The sequence below is a fragment of the Balaenoptera borealis genome (genome assembly GCF_965194805.1).
Source record: "Balaenoptera borealis genome assembly, chromosome: 6".
NCBI classification, from domain to species: Eukaryota; Metazoa; Chordata; class Mammalia; order Artiodactyla; family Balaenopteridae; genus Balaenoptera; species Balaenoptera borealis.
This window is the reverse complement of record NC_138863.1, coordinates 12,010,277-12,036,410: the sequence shown is the minus strand read 5'-3', so window position 1 is coordinate 12,036,410 and position 26,134 is coordinate 12,010,277. Positions and strand designations below refer to the sequence as shown.

Below are 26,134 nucleotides of genomic sequence, written 5' to 3'. Positions count from 1 at the left end.
AAGAATCACTTACTGAATGACACCACAGAAATGCAAAGGGTCGTAAGAGACTACTAGGAACAACTATATGCCAGTAAAATGGACAACCTAGAAACAATGGACAAATTCTTAGAAAGGTACAATCTCCCAAGACTGAACCACAAAGAAATAGAAAATATGAACAGACCAATTACCAGTAATGAAATTGAATCAGTAATTTTAAAATACCCAAGAAACAAAAGCCTAGGACCAGATGGCTTCCCAGGTGAATTCTACCAAAAATTTAGAGAGGAGTTAACACCTATACTTCTCAAACTGTTCCAAAAAATTGCAGAGGAAGGAACACTTTCGAGCTCATTCTATGAGGCCACCATCACCCTGATACCAAAACCAGACAAAACTATCACAGAAAAAGAAGACTACTGAATGGAAAGATAGCATGAGAAACTTGTTTTTTCATAAACCAGCACGTTCTAGGTCTCTACTGTCCCTCAAAATTCTATTTCAAACCTGCTAGTTATTTTCTGAGTTCATCCTATGTAGCTAAAAGAAGGCTGAAAATACTTCAACAATAGAAACCATGTTGCCTAAGTCCACAGTTCATTGGTTACATTTCTATCTTCTAGTTTATCACAGAAGATTGTTATACCAAAAGCTTCATGGTTATATAACATGAGCCATCATTTCTTCAGGCTTTTATGATAGTTTCTTCAACATTTTTCCAACATATACCCACCATCCAGTCCCATATCTTTTAGGTTTTTCTTGCAGCCAATACCAGACAATACAAATTCCTATATAGGTTTGTTACTGCTACAAAAATGTTGTATAACAAACAGCAAAAGATCTCAGAGTTATGCAACAATAAACATTTGTTTGGTTCACTTATCTGTGGATTGGCTAGGGATCTCCTGATCTAGGCTGGGGCAGTTCAACAGGTTGACTCTCTTCCTTGAGGTTCTCATCTTCCTTCTGGAACCTGTGGACTAATCTAGGAATGTTCTTTTCATGGCAACAGCAGAAGGCAAGAGCATTTCCAGCCTCTGGTGGGTCACATCCGCTAATATCACATTTGCCAAAGCAAATCACATTCTAAAATCAAATGAAGCCAAAGACAGTCACATGGCCAAGTCCAACATTAAAAGAGTCGGAAAGTTTACTTCTTCTATGGAAGAGAAAAGGAAGGGACTATATCTGACAGTTGTTAAATCTGCCACAAGAAAAAATCTTGTTTCTCTTTTTGATTTCTTTCATAACTCCTATATAAGTTAGGGAAACTTTGGGTGTAAGCAAAAAAAATCAGTCTGGCTAACCTAATCACAAAGGGAATTCATTGGAAGGGTTTGAAGAAATTCATAAAAATCAGAGAAAAATCTGATCATATAGGCCTCAGAAAGGATTAGGGCCAGGAAGTCTTCGAAGATGCAGGAGATAGAAACTCTGGGTCTCTGGGGGATTCTGCATAGACTGGGGAAAATTTTCCCATCAAGTCACCCGTTGAAGATTCAACTTCCCAAGACAGAGCTAAGCCATCCTGCTCAGCCTTAGGCCAGTAAGGAGCCAGGGTACTGTCCCACCAAATCTACATATAACAGGGCAGATTTGGCCCTTAAAGGAAAATCAGTGTTTTGTTATCAGAAGTAAGGGAACTGCATGCTAAGAAGGCAAAATCAACAGATGTGCACCCCAGTTACCAATCTACTGGAATTTTAAGGATGTTAAACCTGTCAAAAGCAGTATATTGTGCTAACTCACTTACACAAATTTATCCATAAAGACTTGAATGAAGAAATAAATCTGTGTCACTCTAGTCAACAATGTGCATCAGAGGGCTTGGAAGCAGAAGATCTGGGAGAAAGTTCCAGGTCTACCATGGACTAATTATATGACCTTAGGCAAATCACTTAACGGGAACTTGTGTGGCTTTTCCTTAATGAATGACTTTCTCATTCATGTACTGCTACACAGTCAGGCCCCAGTTTATGTCTTACTCTGCAGCTAATCTCTCTTTATTCTTCCATTCTATTATTCTTAACAAAATAATATTGCTGAGATATTATTTTATTTGAATTGACCTCATGGAAATCTCCCCCTCTTCCCTCATACAAGGGAGGAGGAGGCCCAGTGCCCCTTGCCTCAGGGAATTCTTGTGTGTGGCAGAATCTCCTGGCATTTGTGGTTCCAAGAATTTAAACCCATTAAGAGATCATGCTGGTGCCTCTGAGGAAAATATAAGAAATCAAGAGAGGGAAGGATTTCCCCGAGGGTTGAAAGAGCTTTCCTGAGCTAAGAGTAAGAGAAAGAATAATAAGAGCAAAGTCTCAAGTGGGGCTCAGAAGAAACACACACACTCATACACTCTCTTCACCACCTGTTCTACCTCTTGGGCAGAGGCTCATGGGCTCATGTCCAAGCCTACAGGGCCCTGGGGAGCCCCAGTGAAATCTTCATGTCCCCTCATGGCATCAAGCTTAGGGACGTTCAGTCGCTAGGCTCTAAGGGGTCCATAAGAAAAAAATAATAATAATAAGACTGTCACATTTGTAGGAAAACAAGGACCAATGCAGCCCATGGAATCTCAGAGAACACCCCAGTGAACAGATGACTAATGAACTGATCATCTCTCATCCCTAAAACTTGCTATTGTACCAGGAGGGAGTGGGGTAAGCTCTGCACTGTTTGAGATGAAGTTTCCACCATGCCAACATATGAAGCTGGAAACAGGAATTAAACTGAGTTACAGGAAAAATAAAGTCATATTTTGTGCACACCAAGGCATGCAGTCTGAGATCCATACTAGCTATATCTATGTACATGTTTGCCTTCCCAATTAAATTGTGAGCTCCTAGAAGACACCAAACAGACTCCTTCATTCTTACAGCAGGGCCTCCCAGATGTTAATGTTCACTTGTATCATCTGGATCTCATTAAAACACAGATTCTGATTCAGTAAAGCTGGGGTGGGGCCCAAGATTCTTCATTCCTAACAAATTTTCAGATGATGCTGGTCATGAGTAGCAAGGCCACAGAGATTCTTAATGATCTACACATGTAATAGATGCCAGAGTGAAGGGAAGAACAAACAAACAAGTGAAAAATGATGATTGAATAACTTGAAGAATTGTGAAATGTGCTGATTCTATTCACCTTTCACATTTTTACTTCCAGGCCCAGAATAGGAGAGATGGAAGGTACAACATATGTACAACACTATGCTAAATGAATTCATGGGTACATGTTAAAATGATCAATTATTCTTCTAGTCAGTACTATTTATCCATTCCACTACTCTTTATTAAGTGTTCAAGCATCCATGCTAGGGAGGTAAACAAAAGGCCCACACCTCATGCTACTATATCCTAATTAGGTTTATTAACTTTTTGACTCTAGGCTAGATAGAGTGTTGGACATATGTTATCTCATTTGATCTGTAAAAGGACTAGACAAATGAGAATACTGAGGGCTGTAGTGATAAAGTAACTGGTTTAAAGCCAGTTAGCTAATAAAAGGTAAGGTATGGATTTGAACTTGATTTTCTTCATGTTCAGTCCTCTTTACAATATCCTCGTGAACAAAAGGTACCATTAAACACATTGTTAGAAGTGATCATTAGGCTCTTCAGACAGGCCATAAAACCCCATTGCTAGGTGAGAAATAGCAAAAAAAGTCTTACCTTCTTAGTCAAAAAGATTTTTATTTACAAAAAAATATGCTCATTGGGTAACTGCACATCAGGAAGCATCTGATTTCCATCTGGCTAATAGGCAGTAATCTCATATGTGAAACCGTTTAAATATACATCTTTATTTTAAATACTTTGTGGATTTATTGGTCTTCCATGAAAGACAAAGTTATGGTCTCAGTGGTTATTACCATATCACTGAAGACATTACAAGTCCTTGGAGAGCCAACTTCTAACAAAATGAGGACAAATGTAAAGAATTAATAACTCTAACAGTTTAGGCATCTTCTGTTTGCAAAGAAATTTCTCTCCCAGCTCTACAAGAACTCACTTTATAAGAGTAAAAGTTCTCTTGGAGCAAAACTGATTATTACCTTACAGAGAAAATTCTTATAGCTGGCATTATGCTGCCCAGGGGCTGCAGAGACACCAGGTAGCTTGGGAAAGAAACACAGGTGATATAGGTAGCAGCACCACAGCTGAGGCTCTCATTCAATTGTGAGTTGCATGTTAAAAGACACCCTGGGAGGGCTTCCCTGGTGGCGCAATGGTTGAGAATCTGCCTGCCAATGCAGGGGACACGGGTTCGAGCCCTGGTCTGGGAAGATCCCACATGCCACGGAGCAACTGGGCCCATAAGCCACAACTACTGAGCCTGCGCGTCTGGAGTCTGTGCTCCGCAACAAGAGAAGTCACGATAGTGAGAGGCCCGCACACCGCGATGAAGAGTGGCCCCCGCTTGCCGCAACTAGAGAAAGCCCTCGCACAGAAACGAAGACCCAACACAGCCAAAAATAAATAAATAAATTTAAAAAAATAATAAAATAAAAGACACTATGGACTTCTGCTATACTTGGACTCTTTTCTTACTTAGATAGTTCTCTTCAACAGAATATGCTTAATTTAGCAACACAGTACCCCAATCAGATACTAATAGACAGTTGTCAAGAAATGCATGTGTTGGGGACTTCCCTGGTGGTGAAGTGGTTAAGAATCCGCCTGCCAATGCAGGGGACACGGGTTCGAGCCCTGGTCCGGGAAGATCCCACATGCCGCGGAGCAACTAAGCCCGTGCGCCACAACGACTGAGCCTGTGCTTTAGAGCCTGTGAGCCACTACTGAGGCCGCGTGCTGCAACTACTGAAGCCGGCGCGCCTAGAGCCCGTGTTCCGCAACAAGAGAAGCCACCGCAATGAGAAGCCCATGCACCGCAACAAAGAGTAGCCCCCGCTGGACGCAGCCAGAGAAAACCCGCGCGCAGCAACAAAGACCCAACGCAGCCAAATAAATAAATAAATAATTAAAAAAAAAAAAAAAAGAAAGAAATGCATGTGTTAAATACATGCTGCAGAGTGCATACAAAATTCAATTAACATTATAATTGTCTCAATATTCTAATATCAATGGGGTTAGTGAGGGGTGACTGTCACAAAGCAGAGATAACCTTGGTACCCAACTGCTACAGCCAGAGTGACCATGGTTTGCCGGGTACAGCCCTGTTTTACCACCATTGCTAATAGCATCGCTTTTCACTTTCACACGTGTTCCCATTTGAACAAAAAATTATAGAGTCACTTTATTTCTGACTCTCTTGTCTGCACAAACTTTGCTGCTTGCCAATTTGCAGATTGAGCTGGGAATCCTGCCACACAGAGAGAAATGAGTGATGAGTATAGATCCCAGTGTCCTCTGATTAGGGAAATCATGGGGTAAATCAATAGTCACAGCAACACCACCTCAGATCTCCACCATGAATATCTGAGATTTATGCATTTTTTTTCCATTTCTTATTAATTTCTTACACAGGGGCAAATACAGTCATTATCACCACATGACAAATGATGAAGCTGAAATAAAGAAAAGCTAGTTAAAAAGTATATGACCACCTACTTGATGATGAGCGTATCGTAGGTGGGCATAAAAACACTTAAAAAATAAAATACATTATTCTGTCCTCAGGGTGTTTAGAATTTATTGTGGGAAAGCATAGGCTAATAGAAAAAAAGTAAGAAGCAGTAAATGATAAATGTAGACTGACATTATGCCTAAGTGTTGAAAGAGCTCTCTCAAGGTTACATAATAAATATACATCAGAGTTAAAAATAGAGGAAGTGGATGGAAAATAAACATTTATCGAGCACATGGTATGGGCCCATATGAGCTAGCTTTAGGTCTGATTTTACTTAATTCTCATTACAAGTCCTATACAGGCAATAAGGATTTCTTTACAGACAAGGCAACACACCTTGAGAGATTAAGTAAGTTGCCTGAGGTCACGCAGTACACACACTGGATGACCTGAAAAAATGTTCTCTCTCCCCTGTACTGTAGGAATTGACCTCATTTCTCAAAGCCCAGGGCAGAAATTGGCCAATATCAGGAATCTTATGAGTGTCTAAACTCAGAGGAAATAAATTCAAAATTGTACAAAATATAATATAGAAAAAAAACCAATCAAAATAGGAAAATTATATGTGTATACATTTTAACTCTAAATAAATGAAAGAAGACTGCTTCTCCACATTTCCAAAAGCAAATTCCCATGCAGTGGTGTATGATTAGGGAAAGAAAACAAAAAGGGATTGTGTAAAAATACATACTGATCCAAAAAGTCTTTGTTGAACTGGTCACGATGAATTCGCTATGAAGACTCCCCTACAGAACACAGTATTAATCTCTTCTTGCTGTTCTAACACTGATACAACAAAACCCCTGTTAGGTGCCACCATCACTGTGTGGTAGAGGACAGCATCGCTGGGTGGTAGATGAAAGCTTCAAAGCATTCAAAACATGAGTGTTTGGTCCTGCTACCGATTCCATTCACTCCCAATTTATCAAATACTTTGGAGTCACAAAGTAAGGTACTGGATGAGGAAGCAGAGCCCGGGGAGAGAGTAAAACACAATTCAGGACCTCGAGTACATTATAATCCGGTAGGAAAGTGGACAAATGTATTTACAAGATTACAAATCATACATGATGAGCCAAAGTGAAGTAAAAATAAAGAGCTAGGAAGACACTAGTGTCAAGTGACGATTAATCCTAATCGCCCTTTCCTTCCCACAGGTGAGCTTCAACTTCTTTATCGTTAAAAAGGGGCCCGTACAAATACCTTTTGGTATCGCTTATCTGTGGAATCATCGAACTCCTAACGTGGTTGCCAGGTGCTTGCGGGGGCGGGGGGGGGGGGAATAGGGAGAGGTTGATAAAATAAACAAACTAGCCTTACAAGATGAGTAAGAGCTGAGGATCTCACGCATAACACGGTAAATACCGTTGATAACACTGTATAGTATCACTGAAATTTGCTAAGAGAGAACTGGTTCTCACAAAATAAAAGGGTAACTATGGGAGGTAATGGATGTGTTCATTAAGTTGATGGGGAAAATTCTTTCACAATGTGTGTGCCATATATATATATATATATATAGTGATTATATATATAATCAATATGTTGCACACTTTAAATATCTTACAGTTTCATTTGTCAATCATACTTCAATAAGACTAGAAAAAAAGTGGGGTGGGGGCGGCGGTTTCTTAATACTTTCTACGACTTCCTTGCTGGGTCGCCATAAGAAGGTAATTTTTTAAACATAAAATTTGTTTAAAAAGTGCTTTGAAAACTCTATTTTAACATACAAATGAAAGGTAACATTTGAGGAAAAAAACAGTCCCCGTTTAACTAACGTAAATCCGCGCTGTTCCTCCACATCCTGGGTCAGGCAGGGTGGTGCGCTTCTGAAGAGAACTCACTGCAGGGGTGGCTCTCATCCTCCTCTTCCTCCCGCCTGGTCTCCCTTCCAGTCTCCTCTCTGAACCCAGCCCGGGGCCCTTCTGCTCAGGCTGAACTGTCTCGGATGATCTCATGCACACTCACGGTTTCAATTCTCTGTTGACCCAAGTTATGCCTCCAGCCCAGACGTCTCTGAGCTCCAGACTTATGTATCTGCCTGCCTAGTGGAGATTTCCACGGGGACGTGTCTGAAGCCTGTGCAAAAGGAACTCACTATCTTCCTTCTCTTTCAAAGAACACGGCTGCTTCCCTTGTTCCTGTTCTCAGTGAATATCGATTGTCATCCACTAGTTACCTAAGCTGTACCCTGGCTCTCTCCCTTCCCCTCCTCCCTCCCTCCAGCACTGCATCCCAGCATCCTTCACTTTGCTGCCTTAGAATATAACATGAGAGGGAAGGAAATTGAAAGATCATGCTTCTCATAAGCTGACTTGTCCTGTTCCTGCGTGGTTGGATGTTGTCCGTTTCTGCTTTAGATATTCTGCTGATCTCTTTTGTCTCCGAAAAGAGAACAAAGAAAGTTGGAATTTATATAGATGAACATGTTCCTAACCGTTCCATGAAATGTTATTTCCAAGAGGTGTTAATAGGAGATGTTTCTTTAAAAAAAAAAAAAAAAAGGCAGAAGTGGTTCCAACGTTAGCAACATTGTGTATTGATTGTGGTCTCCAGACAGTCCCCCTTTGCCCCTGGCCCCTGGAGTTTAGGCTTCTAAATACTGCTCAGTAATGAGCTTTTCACTCTGGCCCCAATGAATGAGCATGATGGTTCCATCCGGTTAAAACATGCTGACAGTATGTTTTACAAACATTAGGTGTATACAAACGTGATGTTTGAATTTAAGGGTGTGATTTGGTTTTTGTTGTTGTTGGGATTTTGCTTGCTTGTTTTTTGATGGCCCTTAGAGAACTGTGGACCATGCGAGCGTACGCACCCCTAGCTTGCGTAAGCTTGGCTGTTTCCACTAGGAGCCCTGACTCTAGTTCTCCCAAAAGGATGAATCTTCCGGCCCTTTGTCAGGGGCAGCCTGAGGTCCCATGCTGGTCTCCCACTCCCACCCCTGGAACATGACATCACAATTGCTGTCCCCACTCTGCTCCCAACGAAGTGTATTAAATGTACACGATGATGTGTACCCGTCACCCTGCTCAGAGCTCTGAAAGTTCTAAGCTTTCCCTCTCCTGAGCCCAGACCCTCCCCCTCCCCTCAGTGGATTCAGGGGGGCTAGAGGCGGCCACAAAGCTACCTAGAGTGTTATTCCTGTCCAGTGAGCCCGAATTCTCTGAGAAAGGCCCACTCAGTTGACAGAAAAGCCCCTGCGCATGGTTCCCACTTCGGAACTAGAGATTAGTACTTAACCAGACAAGTTAACCCACACATCTGAGCCTGTTTGCAAAGTCACAGCACACAGACACACCGTTCTGTCCCTGAGAAGTCCTACAGCAAAGAACCTGTTTGCTTTTCCTCACTCTAGTTGCCCAAACTATTTGGAGCACAGGAAACTTTGTGGCAACCTGCCTTTCTGGGTATGTATTGCTATAAACTGACAAAGTCCCTGGAGGATGTGGAATAAACTCACAAGGCGGGATTTTCTGGGTGAGCTCTGATTTCAGCTTTCAGTTGTGTCAGAACAGATGGGCCAAGAAGCCCTTCGCCTGTGTCTGTGAGCCGGTCCGGGAATAAGAAGTGAATGGAGCAGGTGCAGAAGAATCTGAAAGAAGGCAGAAGCCAGGGTGTGAGGAGGCCAGAAATGAAACCAAGCGGGGACCCCGTGGGGCTCCCGGGCACGGAGGCCTTTTTATCCCCCATTTCTCGTAGGCAAGACTCCAGCCTCCATGACCTTGCCTGAGTTCCAAAGGGCAGATTCAAACAGTTGCTTATCAACGGAAGAGCAACCAAGAATCCACCTGAGGCGAGATTACAAGGACCAGAGAAGCTCATCAAGATTAGGAGACCCACCACCTGAGACCCTGCACACACCCTAATTCTTCTCGGCAACCCCACCCTTGAAGTATTGCTATAAAACTCCTTGTCACATCCTCCCGGCTTGGGACACTTAGTTTCTTGAGGCAGGAGCCCTCTGTGTCCCCCTTTGCCTGGCAAACTAATAAAGCTGTGCTTTTGGACCTCACCCCAAACTCTCCCCGCAATTTGGTTCTCGGCACCGGTGTCCAGAGAAGCTGAGCTTTTGGCATCAGAAGGAACGGCGTGCAATCTGCCCTCCTGCCGCCACCCCACCCTCCTGAGCCCCCCTCCAGCCTCCAGCTTGAGCCTCTGAGGAGGGGAAGCAGAGTCCAGCTCAGGAAGCCGGGGCCTGGAGGGTGCTGGCACACTGGGCACAGTGAGGGCTGCTAGGGGCGCAGAGTGATCCTGTGTCAGGGAGAGAACTATTCTTTCCACCTCATCCCCCGACCCTATTTTCTGCCACAAACTGCAGCACACATCTGGCCCCTGAGCCCAGGGGAGCTGCCTTCTCAGGGGTGGGCAGCAGAGGCACAGGCAAGGGCCCGGGAAGGGGGTCCAAAGGAGAAGAATGACCTGGCTTGTCCCCAGGAGGGACACCGCAACCCCTGGCAACGATGGGCAGGCTCTCCGGAGTGGGGAATGGTGTTAAGGTCTTCTCGGGGCTCTGATGATAGGAGCAATGTCCTTGGGGCCTTACCGTGCCTGTAATCCCACCCAGAGACTAAAGCTCTCCAGGCCTCCTTTGTAGATTAACGAACCTTCTAGTTTCCTCCTCCTCTTTTTCCCCAGGCCACACTTCCCCACCTGCCCCGTCCCTCTGGAGCAATCAGCTCCAAGAAGGGTGTAGCTGGACTGCAGGGCCTTTCGTGTATTTTATTCAAGCGATGCAGTGGAGGGTGGTGTCGAGGCCCCCCATGCGGTTACTGGATGGTGAAATGGGCCTGTAAAACAAACGGTCAGACTTGGGTTGGGGGTTTTGCTAGTAAAAGGAGTTCCCATTGTCTTAAATCATCCAGGATTGTTTACTGCAAAAGGCAGCCGTTTAATCTGAAACACAGACAGAAATAACTGCAGCCGTGCATCTCTGCAGGTTTTGGCTGAGCCCGACTTTTACATTCTAAGCACTGGAAGTACGGAGTAGCCTGGGTGGCTCGAAGCCAAAGGGTAATGTTTCCTTTCGCTGTCGTTGAGAAAGGCATTCAGGAAAACAATTGAGCACAATAAGGGCCTTCCTGTTCCGTTGGGCAGGCAGGCGTGTGACCCACCCAGCAAATGTGTAGTGAGTCATCCTAGCTTCTTCCTCCTTTGTCAAAGGCTCTCTGAGGCCGGCTACACGAGATGAGCATCTTCCGAATCCATTTCTCCTACCTCTCCAGGCACCGGGGATTTCCTCGATAACCAAAGTTGATGTTTATGCAGGGAAATGTCGCCAACATATTTTGGTTGGGAAAGGCCTTGGCCCTGCGTTTCCCTGCAGCCAAAAGTCAGTTCTGCATGTTCCCTTGCAGAATCCCACTGGAGTTGCTCCAAGAAGATTCAAAATGCCTAAATTTCATGGGCTTTTCATTACGTGGGCACACAAACTCTACCTCATGTGTTAACTAACACGTACTTGGCTAGTTGCATGCCAGCCAATTGTAGCTGCCCACGGAGGGCAAATAGCTGACAGAGTTCAAATAAAAGCAGCTGTATATAGAGTTAATTAAAATAAGACCACACCTTACAATGTATTATGACCTTTAATTTTCCAAGCAATGCAACTGAAATACTAAAAGAGTTGCACTGACATGTCCTGGATGTATGAAAAGAAGCCTGGAGAGACGTGGGATGGTCAATAGTCGGTTGGTAGTGGTAAAGGCAGCTCTCTCTCTCTCTCTCTCTCTTTTTCTCTCATTCTTTCTCCACCTTCTTTCTTCCTCTCTCTTTCCCCTGCCTCTAGAATTATGGTAAAATATTCTTCCATGAATGGAATCTAAAATCTAAAAGATCTTTCAGAGTATAATCCAATAGAGATGGTAAACTTGACATCATTTCCCATACTCTCTCCTACAAGTCAACACTCAGTGTTTGTCAACCAAAAGTTAAACCAATTGATACTGTTTTCAAGGCTCACGGGACACGCTACCCCAAAATATGCCACTTTGGTATGTTGATTATTTTGTAGGCACTTGAAAACAGCAAATGCAGGGAGGGACTTTCTCTGAACTTCCCTTATCTGACTAAAGACAGATCCACCAAAAGGAACTCAATTGTTGTAAATTCCTTCCCCAGGAGTTTCATCAACCACAGAAGACTGATTTATCACAGGAGGGGAGACTAGCAGTTGACACCACACCCAGACAAACTTTGTCACAAACTATCATATCTCCCATCTATTCTTCTAGGACCTCCAACTTTCCCGAAAAATCATTGAGATGGTATTGAAGCCTGAATTCTAAGCCACCTTTTTGACTTCTCATTTTTTTCCTGGGCACCTCCCATGTCTACATGAGGTCTACATGTTAATAAATATATTTGTTTTTCTCTTATTAATCTGTCTTTTACTACAGAGGTCTCAACTAAGAACTCAGAAGTGTAGAGGGAAAATTGTTTTTCCTCCCCTACTGTTATAAGCATCCACTTTGTCTTTGCAAAAGGAGCTGCCACTAGTTGCTCGTGTTTTGATAAAATAAGATGCAAAAAAGAAATTCTTTAGTACTTTATTTAATACTATATAGTATTTTGAAATGGCTATGAGTTTCAAGTCTAACAAAACCATATTTGGGCCCCATCTCTTCCATTTCCTAGCTATGCTACCTGGACATTTGACTTCTCTGTGCCTCAATTTCCTCATCTGAAAATAGGGATAATAATAGTGCCTACCTCACAGGGTTGTTGTGAGGATTAAATAAGATGATTAATATGGATTATTTAGTGTCTTGCCCAGCACTCAGTAAATGTAATTACTACTAATTAGCATCATCGTCATCATCATCATCATCTAATCAAATTGTCATTGGATTAACTTTTTTCATTGGAAGTCTAATAAGCTGGGCTTGGCTAAGCTGAAAGCATAATGTCACCGCTTAGGAAGGTACAGCCTCTCTCTTGTGCCAAAATAAAATTAGCCTCTTAAAAGGAAGATGTTTCTGATGAAGGATAGGAATGATTTGTCAGTTGAAAAGTAGTATCTTTTTTCAATCAAATAGAACATATTTTTTAAATGTGCAAATGGCAGGGTGGCAAAGCCACTAGATTTCTCCAAAAATTTGGTAATCCGTTCAATTGAGACATAGTTCCTAGAAATGTACACATGCAGTCCACCAGAACCTTCAACTAAACAAATCAGGTAAATGAAAATATTCATTTGTGTTACACTAAAACATCTGCCAGATTGGTACACTAACTGGATTAAGTTTATCATTAGAGGACTATCTGGAATACACTTTCTCTTCACTCAACATGAAGGAATCTAAAAAAAAAGTTGTTCCCCCAAACACATTCAAAAATCCATAGGTCATTTGTACATCTCAACCAGTCAATAAGAAAACATGTTAAACTGAGGTATTCTGAAGAACCTCAGGAGGACATTAAGCTGGAGCAGATCTCATTTCTGAATCACAATCTACATCCCTAAGAGAGACTCAGCTCTGATCTCAAGAGTTTCATGAAAGAAAACATTGCTACAAAGCCAATGAACTCTAAACTTGAGCAAGATTTTGGCCGTGTGGCCAGAAAATTCAGTACAATTCTGGTTAACATACCCAACATTTTTACCAATGGTCTTCTTGGTGGGAACAGTTGATTTTCAGCTCAGTCAGGTCTTTTGGAAACTGAACCACAGGAATAGCACAGCTGCTGAGTAAATCAGATACATCCTGTGGTTTGCACTTCAAAGGTAGCCACAGATTCTTAAGGTATGATTCATAGTCATCAAAATCTATGAATCTCCTCTGAAATTGTTCTTTCACTACCACTAAATAGCTGTGTAATTCTTCAAATCTGTGACCCCATTGAAGTCAAGGAAATTTGGCAGGAGACTATGAATGCAATAGGAAATGAGTATAGTTGTCACCTACTTAGGCCACTTGGCCTGTTAAAACCTGCATTTACTTGAACAAGAATAAGAAGGAAGCCAGGGCCCATGTTTTCTTAAACCCTTAAGGGGTCCATGGAAGACCTAATTAAACAAATATTCAAAGCCTAGTGTCTTCTGTCATTCAGGACTCTCTGCTAAAATTTGAAGGTTCTACCAAACTACTAAACTCTATTCTATATACATATGTCAGTTTTGAGAGTGTAGGATCTAAGCTATATCAGAAAAATGCTAGGCAGAAGAAACCTATTAACTTCAGCAGCAGAAATATCCTATTAATTCTTTGTTCCAAAACAGGGAGTTACAAAATGCTCAGAGAGTCCATATTACAGAGAGTAATTGTACTCCAGGTATAAAGTGATAACTGTATCCATTAGTTTTTACTATATAACAAACCACCCCAGAACTTAGCAGCTTAAAACAATGGCCATTTATTTAGCTCACATTTCTGCAGGTCGGTAACTGGGGCTGTGGTCAGTGACCCACTCGGTGGCTCTTCTGGTCTCAGTTGGGATCGTTAATGCATTTATGGTTGGCTACTAGGCCAGTTGAGCTAGACTAGTCTAGAATGGTCTCAGCTGAAATGACTTATCTCTATTTCACATAATCTCTTGTCCTCCAACAGGTTAGCCTGGGCTTGTTCATAAATTATCTGGCCAGGGTTCTGAGAGTGTGGAAATACGCAAGGCCTCTTGGAGCCTAAGCTCAGAACTAGCACTGTTACCTCCACTGCATTTCGTTGCCAAAGCAAGTGACTAGCCCACCCTAGACTCAAGTAGTGGGGAAATAAACCCCACTTATTGATGAGAACAGCTTCAAAGTCAAATCACAAGCATGAAAAACTGGCCATTTTTGCAATCTACCCACAACCTCTCACACGTGTGCTCCTTAATGCCACAGCCACTAAACCCAACAGGAGAGAGGTAAGTGACAGCATGGGCTGAGGACAGCTTTCCTGCGTGGCATCAATCAGAGCTCAGCAACAAGGATGTCTGATGCTCCTTCGTGGCAACCCCTCCCACCTTTTGGTACTCCTGAGACAGGGGACAGTCACTTTAACATGAGTAGCAGACAGCAAGGCAGCTGCCCCAAGTAATTATGTACACAGTAAAGCTCAACTTTGTGTTTCTGGGCAAAAAAGAATGGAAGTGGAGGTTTGAAGGAAAGCACAGGTGGAATGCCCAGCTCTGTGAAAGCCAGAGGAAAAGCCCAGGAATCCTGAGAAATGAAGATTAGAGGCCCTCCAGGGAACCGGGATTTTCTTCCATGCTTGGTATCACCGAAAACGACTGTGACAGTTAATTTTATATGTCAAATTAACTGGACCACAAGGTACCCAGATAGGTGGTCAAACATTATTCTGGGTGTTTCTATGAGGGTGGTTTTGGATAAGGTTAACACTTAAATCGGTAGACTGAGTGTAGTAGGCTGCCCTCCCTAACGTGGGCTGCATCTCATAAGCTGAAGGCCTAAATAGAGCAAAACGCTGACCCTTCCCCAAATTCCTCCTTTGAGTTGGCACATGTATTTTTTTCCTGCCTTGGAATTCAAACTAAAACGTCAGCTCTTCCTGGCTCTCAAGTCTGCTGGCCTTTGGAACTAGACTATGTCTTTCCTGGGTATCCAGCTTGCTAACTGCAGATCTTGGGACTCCATAATCATATGAACCAATTCCTTATAATATATCATATATTATATGATATGATTATGTGAAATATATATGTAGGGTTTTTTTCTATTTCTAGGAAGACCCTGACTAATGCACTACGTAGTGGGATACTGTGCCAGGCACAAGGACAAAGTACTCGATGCGTGGTAGAGGTAAATGGTCCATCCCCAGGCATGCCATCCCTTGATTGTTTTTTCAGCATCACCAAATAATTCTAGTCATCAAGGGAAGAATAGAAACCTTAAACTGATAAAATCCTAGTGTCATCAGTGTCATAGTCTCATTACCATTGATTGTTGCTGCAGTTGTCACTTTTTATTTGGTTTGGCTGCTTTTGCTTTGTTTTGGTTTTGCCTGAGATGATGAAGCAGCTCACATTCTAGCATGAATCATGTGCCCACTCCATCTATCAGCAAACATGCCCTATGTGGGCAATATCTCTGGGAATCTTCCAGAAATCCAATCCACAAGAGCTAGTGTGCAGAGAAGCTCTATCCTTGGAACCTGACAGCAGATATGCTAGTAGGAATTCGTGTTGACCAATCTCTTTCCTAGTTTGCTCAAGCTTCCCTCACAGTGACCAGAAGGTATGCACAGATGCCAGAGAAACACATTAGTGGAGAAATACATTTCAGTGGTGGACTTCGGCTTTTTATGGGGATGGCTTTGCGATTTTTCAGCTTCGCTCGGCTGAACTACAGACCGCAGAATTCCCTCTCTGGTCTGTTCTGGTTAGCGTGGACTAGAAAGGCCACCCTCTCTCCTGGGAGTTAGAGAAGGGAGGGAAGCAGAAGCCGAGTGGTAGCACATGCACACCTTCTCCCAGTGAGTCAGTCAAGCACTAGTATTACTTACTAGGTGCTGCTGTGAAGGAATTTTGCAGATGAAATTAAGGTCCCTAATCAGCTGACTGTAAGTTAAACAATAGGGAGACCATCCTAGCAGGCCCGACTTAAACATTTGGAAGCCCTTTAAAAGAGGGACGAGCCTTTCCCTTCCCCCGTCCCCACCCTCTGAGTTCAGAGACTCCAAGTTTCAGTTCATGCTTCTGGGATTCTGAACGCTCATGATCTTCCCTTCTTGACTGCCTACCCCACAGACTCCAGGCTTCCTTGGTCCGTCCCCGTAATTGCATAAACCAATCCCTTGTGATAACCTCTGATTGAACCCTGACACACAGTTATTATCAGAAAACAAGAATATATTCAAGTTTACCATTTGGATTTTCCACAAAGAGATGAGGGGCTACAAAGTAGCCTGTGGAGAAAGCACAGACTCGGGTACCAAAGGGCCTGGACCTTCTCCCTGCATCTCCCTTCACCAGCCAAGTGAGAGGGGCAGCTAATTATCCTAAGCTCATTGAGCACTGTTTCTGTATCTGTAAAGTAGCGTTAATACTAAGTCAAGCCTACCTATTTCACAGGGCTGTTTTGAAACATCAAAGGAGAAAATGCATATGGAAACACTTTGTAGCCTGCCAAACAAATGAGAGATGTTTAGTTTTAAAACCACCTAGCCTAACATTTTTAATTAAGAGAGGCAGAGCGTGAAAGACTAAAGATTTACTACATGCCTACTGTGTACAGGAAATGTGACTACTGTCCCGTGCTATCCTCTTGACCTTCCTGTGAGGCAGGCAGTATGTGCCCCACATCAGAGATGAGGAAATGGAGGTGCAGAGAGGTTGACCAACTTGCCTAGACCACAAGATAGATCTGGAGTCCAGTGTGAAACTGGTTTTATGACACCAAAGTGCAGGCTCTGTCTGTAACACCAGGACCTCCTCCTTGACAAAACAAAAGATGATCGTTTCCTGTGATACTGTGAAATACGTTCTACCTGAAGGAAGACTTTTCGAGACATACTTTCAGTATATCCACTCTTCTTTGGGACCTCCTAACTTTAAACTGAGGAGCAAACAGAATCCATTTTCATTAGTGTAGACGTTGTTTCATCTGATAGGCTCTGTGTCACAACACTGGAGACATCAATAAAAGAGAAAACCTCTTCTGCTTCTTTGCCAACCAGAAAATTTTCTTTCCTTAATTTACAATAAAACGATGACTGCAGAATAATGAAAATGAAACGTCACTATTTACTTATTTTGATGGCTCCAGCCTTTACTAAATACTCAGAAAGGACATTTCACTATGTTTGCGCCCACAGGGAAAGGACTGTGGTTGGAGGTTAAAGTTATTCAACAAACAAAAAGACAATTTTGTAAATGTACCTTTTCCTCAAAAATGTAAAGCAGCCAGGGTAATTTGCCGGTTAGGCATTTTCTGAGAGTTAACGATCAATTATGTGAAAAGTCCTTGAGACTGTTAGTTAGTAAAATGGTGAAGAAGGGCCTTCCACCGGGCACTCGCGATTTGGAGACATTTGATACGCACTAATGGAACCCAAAATGAGCCAAATATATATTCATAGTAGATCAAGCTTATTTCAGATCAGTGCATTACATATAAAGTTATTTCCACTCAAATTAACTTTCAAAATATAGGAAGGAGAAAAAACCCACAGCATTTTTTTTTTTTAGATAAGAATGTATCATTTGATTCATCCACTTTTTTTTTTTAATTAATTAATTTATTTATTTATGGCTGTGTTGGGTCTTCGTTTCTGTGCGAGGGCTTTCTCTAGTTGCGGCAAGTGGGGGCCGCTCTTCATCGCGGTGCGCGGGCCTCTCACTATCGCGGCCTCTCTTGTTGCGGAGCACAGGCTCCAGACGCGCAGGCTCAGTAGTTGTGGCGCACGGGCTTAGTTGCTCCGCGGCATGTGGGATCTTCCCAGACCAGGGCTCGAACCCGTGTCCCCTGCATTGGCAGGCAGATTCTCAACCACTGCGCCACCAGGGAAGCCCCCCACAGCATTTATTAAGTACTCACCAAATATTATGCTTGGCATTTTGAATCATTTTGCTCTTAATTCTCACGAGATTTTGCATTAGTATTTATTAACCTCACTTTAATGATGAGAAACTGACAGTCTGAGGGGGTCACAGCCACAGCTGGTGAGAGCAGAGCTAGAGTTCATATCCAGATCAAGCCAAGGGACTCGCAATTTCTACTTTTTGCAATTCCGTAGCCTCTAGTTTAAATGAGCACAGTTTATTTTTATAATTTTAAAAAGAGTTCTATTTCTATAAATAAATTAAAGGCGTCAACCTTACCACCTTGACTCAAAACCAAAATAGAACCCAATGTACAAAATTCAATCAATGTTCTTTAAATCTTTGTGAAGTTAATTAATCACGGAGTTTAAATTCTCATTACTTCTTAGATAGGGGCTGGAGAGTGTTAGTTCTTTCTTATTTCATGGGCTTCTCCTAGTGCAATCCCTGAGGGCGGGGATCATGTCTTACCTGTTTATTCGATATTGGATATTACATTTGGAGCTTAGCACACAGAGGGTGACAGCAGATTAGTGAACGCTCAACAATTATTTGTGACGGAATGCAATCTCATATAAGTCCAGTGCTTTAAAACTTACCAGCACTTTCACTAATCCCATTGCTTGTGATTACCATAACAACCCTGCATGTGAGTTAGGGCTGATGATTATTAGCCCTACTTTATGGATAAGGAAACTGAAACTCAAAATAAGTTGAGTAATCTGCACAGTCACAGAGCTACTAATGTCACCTGTTGGATTTGACCACAGCCAGATTTCTTGAGTACAATGACCAAAGTTTTTGTGCCTTTAAAAATACTCCGTCATTAAGAAATATCAGTTTTTGTTAATGTTTGAACAAACTATGTCTCTTATTTAAATAAAACACTGAAATGAACAGACCCAGATGATTCCAATCTACCAGTTAGAGCTTGAGGTCACAAGTTTATTTGAAGTGTTTATATGTGGTCTTATCACACTGACCATCTTATAAACCAGACCAGCGGTTACCAACCATGACATTGGGTCACCATGGTACTGAGGGGTCTAAGAGCAATACCTGAGGACAGACAGCTCCCAAGGGAGCTGCCTTTACCTTCAGGAAGGTGAGTCCTGAGCAGTGTCAGTGACAAAACAACAGTGGGGAACCAATGACCTAGAATGAATATCAAAAGGCCAAAGCAAACAAACAAATAAAGGCCGGAACCATAAAGATCGGGTCTATTTGGTTAGCTGTGTATTGACACAGCCCTTTTTGAGATTTTTATATTTAGATTATAAACTGGATAATTTTTAAGAAAAACTGTTATGTGCTTGTATAACATTAGGTTTGGAGAACTACATCCACAGCAAAAGTAATGCAAGCCAAAAAATAAATGTGTGACTCTGTGTGTGTGTGTGTGTGTGTGTGTGTGTGTGTGTTATGATATGAAGTTAATTGAAATTAAAATGTTTTAAGGGATTTATCTGCAGTTGAGCTCCTCTCCCAATGTGTGAAAAGCAACACATTTTATTCTCAATTATCCACGGTCTTATTTACTCTCCACAAATACTTGAAGGGCATGACTAAGCCAAGTTATGCATTAGTCAACACTCTTTAGCAGTATCTCTTGAACTTTTTTACCTCAGTCTAATCCCTGGTTATAGCCTCTGGGAAATTCAACACTGTGTAGAAAGGGCCTTTTGCTTCATGGTCGTGTATGGAAGAACCTATCACCCAAAAGTCCTGGGCTTATGTTGCTGACTCAACCTAGAGAGGGATGTCACGCTGGGTCAGCAAGATAGCCCAGGAGTGGAGGCCGCCAAAGCTTCGCCTTACGGCCAGGTCACAGCAAGTTCACAGAGGAGACTAGATGGATACCTGTGATGCCCGCGGGAACTCACTCCAAAACCAACATCTATAAAAAGAATCGTCTCTTCAATCTCCCCTTCCAATCAGCAAACCCGTGTGTTTTCCTAGCAGGAAATAGAGAAGAAACCACTGTTCCTCCTCCCTCTGGCTTCTCTTGGGGAAAAAAATCCAACTTCCAAATATTCAGGGAGATTCTGTATCTTTCGTTTTAGTAAGAGTCAGGTATGTTCATGTGGCAACATAAACACCTCTTTAAGTGCTCCTAGAGATGGCAAACGGGGGTATAATTGTCCCTGGTTTCCAGGAACTGGTGTTGTTACCTCTGAATCAGGTTGCAAACAGATAGTCTGTTCTTAACCTGAGCACCATTTTGAGACCACCAGGTAATGTTACACCTAAACGGAGGTATTTTGCATATATCTACATCCCCAGCTCCCCTACACCCGCCTGGGGGTTAAAATGTCATCACAAGACAGCAGTGGTTGTGTTTCCTTGACTGTCACCTCCTCTGAAGTTATCTTCAACCCCCCTCAAAGTCCTGCCCACCCATTAGTAGGAGCACCCCAGGGATGACCTCCTGTGTGCCATGGAAAATCTTCTCCACCCACCTCAGTGTGACCGTCTTTTTGCCAGCTCTCCATGAGCCCTCTGTTACCACATCACTCGCCTGCTCTGGCCCCACTACAAAAATCTGCCCTGTCTGACGAAGCATTTGTTCTCTGCATTATTCTCAAAGCTGTTGGTTAGTCCCCAGCTACCCGTTGTTTCTCCCAGCCCCAGGCAGTGGCACTGGTCAGATGAGGAGTCCATGGGTATATGAGATCATGTAGGCTGGCAAGTCCAAAATCTGCAGGGCAAGCCCATCAGCTTATAGACCCAGGGAAGAGTTTATGTTGCAGGTCAAGTCCAAAGGTAGTCTGCTGCCAGGATACCCTCTTTTGGGAAAAGGTCAGTCTTTCTTCTCTTAAGATCTTCAGCTGATTGGATGAGAGCCACCCACATTATGGAACGTAACGTGTTTTACTCAAAAGCTACTGATTTAAATATTAACGTCACCTAAAAAATACCTTCACAGGGCTTCCCTGGTGGCGCAGTGGTTGAGAGTCTGTCTGCCAATGCAGGGGACACGGGTTCGAGCCCCAGGTTGGGAAGATCCCACATGCTGCGGAGCAACTGGGCCCATGAGCCACAACTACTGAGCCTGCGCATCTGGAGCCTGTGCTCCGCAACAAGAGAGGCCGCAATAGTGAGAGGCCCACGCACCGCGATGAAGAGTGGCCCCCGCTCACCACAACTAGATAAAGCCCTCACACAGAAACGAAGACCCAACACAGCCAAAAATTAATTAATTAATTAATTAATTTTTTAAAAAAAGCCTTCACAGAAACATCTAGGATAAAATTTGACCAGCTATCTGGGTACCATGGCCCAGCCAGTAGACACATAAAATCACAATGCCCTTTTCCTCTTTTGTTTCATATCCTGGTGGCTCTCCTTGGTGTTCCACCTTCCTTTTTGTTCTCAAACTCCCAGGATACATGTAGCAACGTCTAGAGACATTTTTGGCTGTCACAACTGAGGGGGGGTGGGGGGCGGCTAATGGCATCTAGTGGGTGGAGGCCAGGGATGCTGCAAAACATCTTACAATCATGGGACAGCCTCCAGCAACAGAGAATTTTCCGGTCCCCAATGACAATAATAGCACTGCGGTTGAGAAACTCTGCTCTAAATGACCAGTTCACTTCCTGTCTCACTAACCCTGTTCATTATGCTTCAGTCACTCTGGCCTCCATTCAGGTTACAGAACAGGCCAATTCCTCCCTCCTCGGGGCTTTTGCAACTGTTCTTCCCACTGTCGGAAACACCCTGCTCCTCGCATGGCTGCTTCCTTGCCATCTTTCCGGTTTAACCAAAACACCCCGCCCCCACAAGCCCCTAATGCCTCTCCATTCCATTAATCTGATGATGTCCTCATCACCAGCTGACATTGTTTGGTTTACCTGGCTCAGCGATGGTCTTACCACCTTGAATCCAGCTGGGATGGGTACCTATCGCTACATCCCAGGGACAAGTGACCCGCCTGGCACAAAATAAGCGCTCAACAAATACTTGTTGGATCAAGGAAGGAAGGAATGTCTTAGACATTTTTAGTGAATGCAATTCTCTCCCCATGTTTTTGGTTTCACGTCCACCACCAACTCAGATGTGTTATAAGATCCGTCTCCCTGCCAATTGCTTCCATAGACTGACCCTGCCCCCAGGACACGGAGTCACTTTCTATCGAATCTAGAATGTGAGCCCAGATCTTTTCTCAAGGGCATCCCTCTCCCTGGACACAACTTAGTCCCTCATGACAAGATGTCTGAGTGCTGCACTATTAGTTTTCCTAATATGCAAAGACATCAACTTAGATTCCGAGTAGTATCCCTGTAGGTGGAATCTAAAAAATTGATACAGATGAACCTATTTACAAAACAGAAATAGACTCACAGACATAGAAAATAAATTTATGGTTACCGAAGGGGAAAGAGGGGAGAGATAAATTAGAAATGTGGGATGAATAGATACACACTACTATATATAAAATAGATAATTAACAAGGACCTACTGTTTATCACAAGGAACTATATTCAATATCTTGTAATAACCTATAATGGAAAAGAATCTGAAAAAGAATATATATATATTTGTATAATTGAATCACTTTGCTATACACCTGAAATATTGTAAATCAACTATACGTCAACAGAAATAAATAAATAAATAAATAACAAAGTAAGACACCTAATATAGAAAAAATACCGGATTAGGGTGCTTAAGAAGGACTTGCCCCTAGAAGGGATTAGCATGAGAAAAGTTAGCAGGCATAATTAACAGTTCACTTTAAAACACAATCAACTGTACTATTTGTGACCACAGATCCCTCCTCATAGAAATAGAGTAAAGGTCATCTAGCCAGGACCAGCTAGGTCTGCATCTCAAACCTACTTAGCCTGGTACTTCTTTTCCGCTTTCCCCCTTCTGTCACAGTCTGACATGTTCTTATGGAGGCAACTAAGACCTTATGGATGCCTCCAAAATGACTCAGCATGTGGTTATTACTGTTTATCTTTGTCCTTTGCCATTTTTCCTGTAAATCCTTATAAATGCCATTTCTCACTGCCTTGTCCCCTTCCGGGAATTCTACATGCTCCTGGAAACGCTTGCTTTGCTTCTGCATTTTCTCACTAGATCCCTCTGTTCTCAGTTCCACCCATGTGGCCTCTGCACGTGGCTGCCAGCCACTGAACTGACCTAACTCTGCCATTTCTAAATCTTCACTCAATGCCCTTCCTGATTAAATATCTATCAAGTGGGCAGGATAATTATTTCCCTCATCATACCCACTGTTTAGGAAGAAAGCTTCAGATCTATAAGACAGGACAACCAGGGAGACCAGCCACAAGGGAAATAGCTCTGGTCCTGGGACTTCCTTGCTTGCTTCTTTCAAAACACCCCTGCCCAAGTGTGAGACGGATTGGCAAGTAGGCTGCCTCTTCAGGTGCAGAACCAGTGGAAGAGCTGCCTGTGTTTTCCTTCTCCTCTGCATGGAGGTGACCCATCCCCTCTGGCTCCACCACATCCCAGCTCTCGTTTAGAACTCCAGCACAGTTGAAGGCAGTGCCAAGGAGGAGTGGCAGCAGCCCACGATCCCCACGACGCTTGTAAAGATGAGCCTCTGCAGTGTCTCTCGATCCACATAGGAAAGAACAGGAACTGTCCAGCTTACTCTCTTATCGTCTTATTACCAAATTACCTCAGAGTTGAGAAAAAGCACTAGAAATCATCTAACCCAACTCTCACATTGTCCCGAGGAAGCAACCAAGGCCTGGAATAGGCGAGTGGCGTGCCCAGGGCCGCACACTTCAGTTATGGTAAAGCCAAGCCTAGAATCCGATGCTGGTGTTATCATCCTGTAACAACTGCCATGGCATCTTTTTTTTTTTCTGTCCCATATCTCTTCACTTTATAAACTATTTGGTTCCATTCCATGTGTTTCTGGTGGAGATCAAGCGTCTCCGCCTGCCCTTCACCCTGTCCCCTGGAAATTCTCATTAGTCCAGTGTGTTTGTCAAATAACTCAAGTAGAGATAATGAGAATTCTTTTCAAGAATTGATGGCGACATGTGGATCATGAGAGGGTATTAGGGGAGGCTAAGTGCTATAGCAAACAATACCAAAATCGCAGTGGCTTAAACCTCTACAGCAGTGTTTTTCTTACCTAACAACACTCCAATATGGGAGCTTGGCAGGTGACCTTCCATGCCGTGACTCGGGAACCCAGGTTCCCTCCATCCCAGGACGATGGTTTCCTCACTGAATCCCCTGCAGCTTACTGGCAGCTGGGGAAAGAGAGTAAGAGAGAGAGTGAAAGTTCACGAGGGACGATGGCGTGTACCACCCTGCCCACCTTCCATGAGCCAGAGCCCATCACACGGTCACACCTAACTGCAAGTGAGGCTGGGATAAATAGCCCAGTTGTGTGCCGAGGAGCAAAAGGAAGAGTGGGACAGGTGAACTAGTGCAAGTTACCAGAGGTCATCTTTCCTACCACGCGGCAAAAAAGCCCGCTGGCAAATGAATCCAAAACACAGCAAAGAAGGGCAAAAGTTGAGAAAAAGAGAGATGTAAGAAAAATTATTTGAGCCCCTGGATAGAGCCCTGTCTGAAATTGGACCAACTCCTATCCCTACCACTCAAAGAAAGTATTCTCATGTTTACCAATATTCAGAAGAATAGTAATTCCACGGGATGGCAGATAACAAGAATTCTTAAAGCTTCACCAGGTGTCTGGATGGGCCAGCACTCGTGCACCATTCCGAATCCTCTTGGGTCCACCTCTTCCGCCATCCACTGCTCGTAGAGTCCAAGTCCGTGAGGCTTTACCCAGGCTGACATACGTGCCAGTTGGCAATGCCTCACTTTGGTCGACTGCCTGGAGCCTCTCGCTTCCCACCGCAGCGCATCTCTGACCCCGCAGCACTATTCTCCCATGGGGACTGCCCAGCAATCCGGTAAGTGCAACCCACCCAGAGGAGCGGGGAGTCAATCACGTGGGTGTCGTCCTTGACCAAGGCATTTCAGAAGCCAGTGGATCAACGTTCCCTTTTTCGTCTTCTAGGTGGACAGTTCTGAGACACATTTGACAGGGCTCCAGTCACAGGCTGAAATGATGCCTCTCGAGATTCCATGCTCTCCTTCTCAACTTCTCAGCCTACTTTCCCACGATTTGGTTTCGTGTGCCAGCAGAAAAGGCCCACAAGGTCGAGCGCCAGGTGGCCTTCATGGTGGCGACTCAGACTCAGTCACCCACGCTTGTGTTGGCTTCGTCTCCTTCCTTCCATCCTCACTCCCCTTTGCTGTCTGGGTTCACACTCCCTAATCAACTCCCTGCACACAGCCTGGGCAGCCTCTGCCCTTGAGGAAACCTGGGCTAAGACAGTTCCTTTACTGTAGGAGGGAAAAGTAACACATTAATACAGTGATCCTCCTAGTAGCAGCAGGTTGCAGAACTTCCCAAAGGTATTTAACTCGGCCACTCTTTTTTTTTTCTTTCTAGAAGCCTGTGGAATTAAAACAAACTGCCTTTCTATCAATTTTGCTTCCTGATTATAGGCTATCTAATTTTCTAATTGTTTTAAATCCGCAACCAGACCACAGGCTCTGAGGGAGCAGATATTGATCCATGGGTAAGCCCAGCCTGTCACCTCAGCACCTGGTAAAGTTAGACACGCAGTAAATACTCAAAAAACACTTGCAGTTAGGTTAATAAAATGCTTACAGATTGATAAAACAATCAAATTTTGAACGAATATTTTCAATAATACTTAAATAATCAGAGAATATTTTCGACTTTTATTCAGTTGGAAGAAAGTGAAATATTATGTTTTAACTCTAACCCTCTGTAACAGCACACTAATTTCTTTTCCCTCCTTCCTTTGCTCTACTTTCCCCTCCTCTCCATTTCCTCTTCTTTCCTTTTTTTCCCCATTGTTTTTCTTCCTGACCTTGCATTTCTTCCACCATTCTTTATCTCTTCATCTTTTTTCTCTTGGTTTAAAATTCAGAGGAAAACACTCCAGAGACAGTGAGTCAGTAAATCCACACTGCGCTGACTCCCACGGTAGAGAAAGTAGTAAGCTACTAAGAATTCCAAAATAGATGTATTTCTTATGGGAAAATCA

General features: G+C 43.3%; 1 protein-coding gene across 1 annotated transcript in view; it reads right to left on the bottom strand.

Moving 5' to 3' along the window:
- Positions 1 to 26,134, bottom strand: part of LOC309630725 (uncharacterized protein) — a 99,798-nt gene that overhangs the window by 35,525 nt on the left and 38,139 nt on the right. Inside the window, exon 4 of the mRNA XM_082396297.1 lies at positions 24,172 to 24,292. Coding sequence (XP_082252423.1) covers positions 24,172 to 24,292 — 121 coding nt within the window. The remainder of the gene's footprint in view (positions 1 to 24,171; positions 24,293 to 26,134) is intronic.